This window comes from Lytechinus pictus, chromosome 9 (genome assembly GCF_037042905.1).
Source record: "Lytechinus pictus isolate F3 Inbred chromosome 9, Lp3.0, whole genome shotgun sequence".
Taxonomy (NCBI): domain Eukaryota; kingdom Metazoa; phylum Echinodermata; class Echinoidea; order Temnopleuroida; family Toxopneustidae; genus Lytechinus; species Lytechinus pictus.
Window position 1 is genome coordinate 2,051,304 of NC_087253.1, and position 9,233 is coordinate 2,060,536.

The 9,233-nt window shown below is 42.0% G+C and overlaps 1 protein-coding gene across 1 annotated transcript; it reads right to left on the minus strand.

Annotated features, from left to right (window-relative positions):
• Positions 1 to 7,349: 7,349 nt before the first annotated feature.
• Positions 7,350 to 8,756, minus strand: LOC135155552 (uncharacterized). Its single transcript, XM_064105021.1, has 2 exons — positions 8,378 to 8,756; positions 7,350 to 8,260 (listed from the first exon to the last, which is right to left on the minus strand). The coding sequence occupies exons 1-2, from the start codon at positions 8,754 to 8,756 to the stop codon at positions 7,350 to 7,352; spliced, it is 1,290 nt and encodes a 429-aa protein (XP_063961091.1).
• Between the last annotated feature and the right edge of the window lie 477 nt (positions 8,757 to 9,233).

A 9,233-nucleotide genomic window follows, 5' to 3' on the forward strand; every position in this document is an offset into this window, starting at 1 on the left:
TGATTTTTAAAAATGAACCTGATGAATACTTTTGCTGTAAGGTAATACAAATCACCTAAATTATATGTAAGTCACATACCTTACAAACACAAATATATGTAAAAAAATAAACACGACTGGACTGCCCTAAGAATCTTATTTATTTTTTCAGCCATATCAGGATATGTGATGACTATTTATGTGCAGGGGTCTTGTTTACTATAATACTGTTCCTAAATAACATAAAAGTAGCCTTGTAAATCCACGCTTTCCATGGCCGAACGTAGAGAGAGGATTTTAAAACCTTAACTTTTTTCCTAATTTTTTTCGCATATTCAAAAGTGTGCACGGAATCCTTCATTTTCACTTTAGAAAGAAAATGCAAAAAACGCTCCAATGACAAAGCTTGGTCGCTTTGCTCCCTCGCTTTCGATATTCTTCGATTTTTACGACCATGATGCTTAAATTCATCTTCCTACCGAGCTGCCCTTTAAAGTTCCAACAAGCATCGCATAAAAAGGTGATATGATCTATATAAATGAGAATTTTACTTTCAAAGACGACTGAAAATATAAATTGTATATTAAAAGTAATTTGCAAAAATAAAGTAGGATAACGATAGTGATAAAATTTATCCCCTTATTTCGGTATATTAAAGGTTTAAAATGGTTAATAATCCCGCTCCAGTGCAACTTTCAAGTATGAGTCCTGTACTCAATTTGTGAATCTGTGAATTTATTTGAAAACTAAAAAAAAAAAACAGGCATGCTGCAACGAATACATAAGATAGGGGTATACTCCTTCTGTGGGTATCGCGTAGCTGAAACAGAAAACCGGGCTTAAAAATTGAAAATTCCTAAGAAAAACAGAAATCGTTTAGTGGTCTCATGCGAGCCTAAACCGACTCATAAATAAACATGTCAACATTTTACCATTAAAATCAAACCCGAAACGTAGGTAATCGGGTTTCAAAATAGTGAAACCCCATCTTCAAATTATGGTAAGAGCATGTAATGAATTCTAGCTTTGATCTTGATCTTCATTTAACATGCTTTTTGGTTCTGCGTCGTCTTTGGCTGTGTTTCATATCAGCATTACGAAATGAGATTAGTATGATGTACAAGTTAAAAATTACATTACAATGCTAAAGACCTACGGTCTGGTATATGTACCACGGCGGGGGTGTAGTGGTCTAGTGGTTTCGAATCTCGTCTTTCAATGAGAGGGACGTGGGTTCGAATATCAGCCATGCCTTGTTTTCCTTCAGCAAGAAATGTATCCACATTATGCTGCACTCAGCCAAGGTAAGGTGAATGGATACCCTGCAGGATTAATTCTTTGAATGCACCAAGCGCCTTTAGCAGCTGGTGCTACAGCTGGGGTAATATATAGTGCACCATTGAATAGGAAACGAGATAATCGGCGCCTCACAAATGCTGTATATTATTATTTTTAGGAAAAATGTTTGGCATATGATTAATATTGGTATAATCGTTAATTATATAGCTATTATGATACCAATAAAAATCATATTCAAAAGATTTTCTTCTCCTTCTCCTTCGTCTTCATCTTCTTCCTCCTCTTCCTCTTCTTGTTTTTCGTCTCCTTCATCTTCTTTATCATTAAGAACCTCGACGTTACCATAACAAATCATCAACTTTTTTGGTTGACACAGTGCTATGCGATTCATATCTTATATAGAAAGAACAACTGAAAGGTAAAACCGAAGGTCAAATCACTTCCTACGCTTTCCTGGACCCTTTGATAAAAATGGAAATGAAGCTGGGGAAATGTAACCTCCTTATCAGAGAGGCGAAACCAATCAATCAAATACTACGATAAGAAAGCCAACAAAATATTTTTGACATTCTATGTTTTGACCATATCATAACATAGAAAAAACATATATGTAAAAACCCTGTAAGGGAATGTGCAAATGGTTGCGTTCAGGTAATGTCATCAGATAATGTTTTGTAAACTTTTTACTTTTCGTTAATTTTTCTTACCATATCCATATAGTCGGTAGTAAGAGCTTAGTTTTAAGTTATCCATACACTGTATATACAAGTCTTGGTCCTCATTCTTTATTGGTGGATGTAAATATTACACAGGAAACATTCATGCAGCCTGAAATACATCGTCGGCGGTCATCCGAGCCGTCGTATCAGTCAGTTTTGTTAAAAAAAAAAAAAATAATAAATAAATAGATTTTGAGATTTTTGCAGAAAATTAAATTACATGTCCTACTCTATTCATAACTAAATTATTAGGCAGCAATTTATTTCATTTTCTGAGATATGAGAGGATTTTCACGGCGATGCTCTACAAATTTTTAATGAAATGCGCAAATCCCATTGGAAACGCGATACGACGTTTTGGCTGACCGCGATTTTAATGCGCGCGGTCATCCAAACCGTCGTATCGGCACCGGGCACTGCATTGACTTTGCACGTGTAAAGCGATTACTTTTGACTGATCGCGCGCATTAAAAAACGCGGCCAGTCAAAACGTCGTATCGCTTTTTCCCTATGGCGTTTATGTACACAGAAAATCTAAGTCGCTCAAACCGAAATTACAAGCATGTAGCTCTTTTGCCATATTTTCTCGGATCCTTACTTATTTGTAAAAATAAAGATACCAATGTCAAGCGATTTTCTTGGTATTTCCAACCATGTATTTTTCAAGCAATGAATATGTTGTAAGGCTGGGGAACTAAGTGTGAAAATTATAGTAAACTTTGAAATCGATTTTCTCTGAAATGGTTTTGCACCGTCGTTTGTGTGATACGACGGTTCGGATGACCGCCGACGACATATGGAATGTATGACGTTTTCGTAAATTCATATCATTGTTACCGTGTTAACACGCTGCATCGGCCCGCAGTGAAGATCCGCGAGCCGGTGCAGACTCGCCTTATTTATGCGTGTGAACGCGATTAACTTGCACCGGCTCGAGGTGCAGACAAAATAGCAGGATCAGACCCGCAAGCCGGTGCAGACACGGTAATTAGCGCGCGTATCATGAAGTAAACTTTATCCACTGATCTATGTTTTTGCCCCGCGAGCAGGTTCTGATCCTCGAGCTGGGACAGCGTGTAAACGCGACGCTAGATAACCCGCGAGCAGAGCCTGCACCGGCTCCTGGATCTGTACTGCGAACCGTAAACATCGGAGTGATAAATACCGTGTAAACACGGTATATATCACCAACTTTTGTACTGTTAATATACAAAGGAACGCAATTAATTTGTAAATTTATGTCCCTGGGTTATATATGGCAACAAATGCAAATAATACATTGTAAAAAAAAATTCTATTTCAGGCTCCCGTTGCCATAATGATATACACGTATCATGTGCAAATTTGTGTTAATTATGGCATCACATTATACCATACAGTAAAGTTCATCGCTGTTGGATCATGTACTATTAAATGATCAGAGTATAATTTTCGGTAGATTTGCCTACTTCTAAAACCCATCAAAGCCCCAGGCGCATTTGTATATGTTTATCATGGTAATGATTGATATAACAATGAGGACGTGCAAATAATTACGCAGGATCGGAACAGTACTTAGCATACTATCATTTGAGAATGTTAGAATCCTGTTATTAGTCAACCTATACGCATACGCACATCCATGTACATTTATACGTATCCCTGATTATTCCACACCCACACGCACATAACCTAGCCACACACACAGTCTAAATCACGCACAGATGTACACATGACATCAACATCCCTACATATTACACACATTCACACGCACCCTCTCACACACACACACACGCACCTGCAGACACCCTCACACACATTCACACGCTCACCCCCACACACTTCCCCACCCTCATCCCACTCACTTTTGATAACCATTAAAGTCACTGCCAACTAGCAACTTTTGCATAAAGTAATATAGCATTTATTTTGGATGCGAAGCGCAATACCTCCAGAACTTTTATTTTCTATTCAATTCATTCAAAGAAAAGGTGGTAATAATATCTACATGTATCCCACTCAGGGCTTTTTAAATAGAAGCAATAGATTTCTCGAAATAAAACAAATAGAGGGAGCGAAGTGACCCCGTGCAATTGATAACAACCTGCGAAGCAAGCTTGGAATCATATTCGTATTCAAGACCAATTCGCTGAAATTTGTTCATTGCCTAATATATTTTCTATATTTCTTTTTCAAATCAACTGATAGTGGGACTTATACCTTCATATAAGAAAAAAAAGCTTCCTCTTGTAAAACACCACCATGGTTCTGTATAGGAGCAATGGTCGTGCTGATGATCTACTCACATAGACTTTCCAAACAATCTGCTTGTTAACCAGGAATACTATTATATTACCGTTATTCAGTTAAGGGCGTGCTGACAATTACCAATTTTCTGCAGTTTGAAATGCTAAATAGAAACAAACTAAAGACCGTGTGGGGCGAATGAGTATAGCATTAGTTGTGTTTAGTAGAATCATATTAAGCCAAAGTGGTAGATAACGTAATAGTCATAGGGAGTTTCGCACCACGACGTAAAACGATTTCAAGAACCTATAAAATGTATTGTTAAATGCTCTTCACGACAAAGAGCAACCCCAACAATGATGAACAAAACAGTAGTTTCGTCCTGGACTCTGGACAAACGACATTTTTCGTCAGCTTCGAAACTTAAGGCCACCGCACACCTTAAGCCCCTTTCACAATTGTTGCCAAACAGACTACAACGGCTTGCGACTCGAAATTTTTCCCGTTGTACGACTCGTTGTAGCCGTTGTACCACTTATTGTACGATCCAGATGCGACAAAATGGTCGCATCTCGGTCGGGAAAAAAAACCGTGCTGCTCCGATATTTTGAACGACTGACGCGATGAAAAATAATTGCACGACAGGCAGTACGAGTGTTGTGCGACTTTGCACGCACTCGTAAGACCCCGAACGAGTGTTGCACGAGTATTTTCATGTCGTACGATGATGCATCCTGTCGTACGAGTCCGTTGTACCCCCCTAAGACTATTGGAAGACCTGTCTTGCCCCCTTTGCAACGTTGTACGATTTTTTTTCACCCCCAATATAAGCTCGAGAACTCCTGAGCTTTCATCCCAAATGTCTGGACCATCCATACTGTAAACATGGCTGCTGCTCGACCAATAGCTCCTGGGAGGCTCTTGCATTTGCTAAATCTGAGAAGGCAAATCCAAAACGTTCAAGACAGACATGTCATATTGATGGCCTTACTCATCCGTAGACGTCAAAGACATGCAAGGCGAAGAAGAAGGTGGTGGGTCAAACCCTGGATTGAGAGACGTGTGCTGTTTGGACAGTATGATAATCTGATGACGGAGTTGCAGAGAGAATGTCAGGGTGACTTCCTGAACTACATGAGGATGCCACCAGAAACGTTCCTTGAACTGTTGCAGCGCATCACTCCGAGGATAGAGAAGTCCTATCGCTACCGGCAGCCACTGGATCCTGGGCTCAAACTGGCCATCACCTTGAGATATCTTGCGACCGGCAACAGCTACAAAACCCTGCAGTATGCCTTCCGTGTTGCCCATAATACCATCTCTCTGTTTATACCAGAGGTGTGCCAGGCCATCATCAGTGAATAGCAAGATGACGTATTTTCCTGTCCAACAGATGAATGGAGAGAAGTGGCACGGACTTACGCTGACAGATGGAACTTTCATCATGTCTGCGGAGCCTTGGACGGAAAACACGTGGCCATCAGAAATCCACCAGGCTCTGGTACGATCTACTACAACTACAAGGGTTTCTACAGCCTCATCCTCTTGGCCCTAGTTGATGGCAATTACAAGTTCCTCTGGGCTGACGTTGGTAATCCCGGTTCATCATCGGATGCCCAGGTCTTCAACCACAGCCCGCTGAGACGTGGACTGAAGAATGGTACTCTTGGCCTGCCAGATCCAGAGCCCCTGCCAGATGATGACCGAGACACCCCTTACTTCTTAATTGGGGACGACGCCTTCCCTCTCAGGACATGGATGCAGAAGCCGTACTCCAACCGTAAGCAGACCGACGAGGAGAGAATCTTCAACTACCGTCTCTCGAGGGCTCTCCGTGTGGTGGAGAACAGCTTTGGCATCCTTGCCCATCGCTGGAGATGCTTGTTGAGTACCCTACAGCTTGATCCAGAAAAAGCCAGGACAGTCATTATGGCCTGCATGTGCCTCCACAACCTAATGAGAGATCGTTTTCCTGGGCTTCAGAACATTGACGTTGACCATGAAGATGAGTTGGGCAACCACATCCATGGGGCATGGAGAAACGCAGCAGTTCTGCAGGATGTTGAACGAGTTGGCGGAGGCTACCAGGCAAACAAAGAGGGCAAAAAGCTGAGAACTTACCTGAAGCACTACTACAACAGTCCAGTTGGAAGCCTGCCCTGGCAACAACACATGATATAGACTGCCACTTGGCGCACTACTTGGGATACAGCACAGACTCTGCCATAAAAATGGCATGTAAACTTCGATCATGATTTTGTGGAATGAATCATTTCAAAGTAGAAATGAATGACCATGTCAACAGTTATTTTAAACATACATTACTTTTACATCGAAAGGTAGTTTGAAATTTAAAAAGTTAACTCTCCTTAATAACATGTGTTTGAAATAAAATAATGAAGGAGAACATGTTTGAAAAAATGTGATTTATGAGAATAAAAAAGATGTACAGATATTACATATTTTATGTTGTCATTAATCCTGTTGTTTTAAACATGATATATATTTTTCAAAGACATTTTATTAACGATAATTAATTTTATTGACCATGTTAATGTTTAAAATAAAGTTTGAAATAAATGTTCCAAAATGGGTCAGTTGTAAATTAAATTGAGAGAGTTCATCAAGTAACAATAACAATCCAAACAAAAGTTCACTGTTCATTTTCTTTATTTGACAAGTCTGACAAGTTCAAATGGATGATGATTGATGTGACGGCGCTGTTGCTGCCTCCTTGATTTAGTGGAATGAATCATTTCAAAGAAGAAATGAATGATCATGTCAACATTTATTTTAAACACAAATTTCTTTGACAATGAAATGTTTGAAATAATAAACGTTGATTCTCCTTTAATAGCATGTATTTGAAAAAAAAAAAAACATTTTTGAAAAAACGTGATTTATGAGAATAAAAAAGATGTACAGATATAACAAATGTTATATTGTCATTAATCATGTTGTTTTAAAAATTATATATTTTTTTCAAGACATTTTGTTAACGAAAATGAATTCTATTCACCGAGTAAATGTTTAAAAAAGTTTGAAATAAATGTTCCAAAATAGTCAAATTATAATTTGAGTTGAGAGAGTTCGTCAAGTAACAATAAAAACAATCCTAACAAAAGTTCACTGTTCATCTTCTTCATCTGACAAGTTCAACTGGGTGATGATTGATGTGTTGGCGCTGTTGGTGCCTCCTTGCTGCTGCTGCTGAAAGGGGGCCTGCTGTTTTTGCTGGAAGTGGGGGTGCTGCTGCTGGAAGGGGGTACGCTGCTGCTGGAAGGGGGCCTGCTGCTGGAAGGGGGCCTGTAAATTGGGCTGCTGAAATCCTCCCTGAGCGTTCTGAGGGGTCCAGGTGCTGCTTGGCCCGAGCATCCCAAGGAAGGAAGCAGGTGGAGCGTCCTGGGTGAAGCCGATCGGCGCTGACTGAGGCCTGAGTGGCTGGATCATCTGGGGAGTGCTGGGGCGAGATACTGGGGTGGTGGAAAGGTGGTCCGCCCGATCCTGGTAGCGGCTCACCAAGTTGAAAGTGTCCCTGGTGAACTCTCGCCAGAGGGGTCTTGGGAGTGGGCGGACGGCCTGCAGCATCCATTCTAGCCAGGCCTGCCTCTCGTCAGCGCCTTGGGTGAGTGCCGCATCCACCTGGCTCCGGATGGCCGTCTGCTCGGTGGATGTTCTGATGAATTCCAGGAGGGCCTTGTCCACATCGGTGGGCGACCCCCTCTTCTGCCTCTTCTTGGGAGGTGCAGCCCCCTGGCTGGAGACTTGGTTGGAGCTGGGTGCTTGGCTGGCATCTGGACCCTCCCCATCTAAACCCTCTTCGTCGGAGGCTGCTTCAGTAATTCGGGCACTGAGGTGGCCCAGTTGGCAGCCCTGTGACCGATGGACTATGTGCTTCGTCAGAAAACCAAGGTTGTTATTGACCCATCTCTGCCTGGGGGTAAGGACGATGGCCTTCTGACCACTCTTCTTTCCAGCGGTCTTCATCTTCCCCAGGATGGTCCTCTGGCTTTTATACCATAGTCTGATGTCGGCCACTGAAAATATACAAAATGTAGAAGCAAGAAATTAGTAAACATCCAAAAAATTGGCATGTTTAACTAATAAACATCATCAATAAATCGGAATGTGCATATTTTTCAGCTACTACTTACCGGTGACTCCCAGCTTTTCCGCCATCTCCATGTACTTGCGCTCCTTCTTCTTAGAGTTTTTGAAGTCCACCTTGCTCTTGTCGTAGATGAACTCATTGTCAGCGAAAAACTCGGCCAGCTCCTGCTCCATGGCTTTGGTGATACCGCAGGTAGCATGGCCATCTGTCACGTTGTTCTCATCACTGGCGGCGGCTGGTGGATCTTGGCCCCCTTCCTGCAGCATTTCATCATCCTCGGTCTGGGCTTCACGAAATTCATCACCCTCATCACCAGCTATGACAGAAGCAGTAGCTTTCTCCTCGGCCACGGGTATAGGCTGGGGCCCTTCCTCCTCATCAGGCTGATTTTTCCTCTTTTTCCTTGATCTCTTTGGGGCCATGCCGATACTTGTATTTTGGTTGTGTCTTGTTCACTGTAGCAGCGTCTCGTCAGGCATCAGCGGTTGTAATGAAGAAAGCCGCATCGCGTGTCGTATTTATAGGCCAACACCTCGCGCGACAGGTGGTGCGGTGTGTCGCACAATGGGTCGTAGCCTTGTACGATCGGTTGTAGTAGTCGTACAACGGGTCGCTAGGTCGTGCGACATATGGCGCTACAAAACGCATATGTCGTGCGACTTGGTCGCATCATCGTTCCACCGTTGCAGCCGTTGTACGACTGTTGCACCCGGAAACATGAAAATAATCGCACGATTACGTCTCACGACTGTTGTATCCTGGTGCAGTGGTCGTTCACCTCTCGTACGATTTTATATTTTGCCCAATTCCCCATGAATCCATATCAATTCACTAGCTAGCGAATGTCGGTTTACAAGCTCTTAACAGAACCATTGTCAACATGAAACACCGGAAGTTTC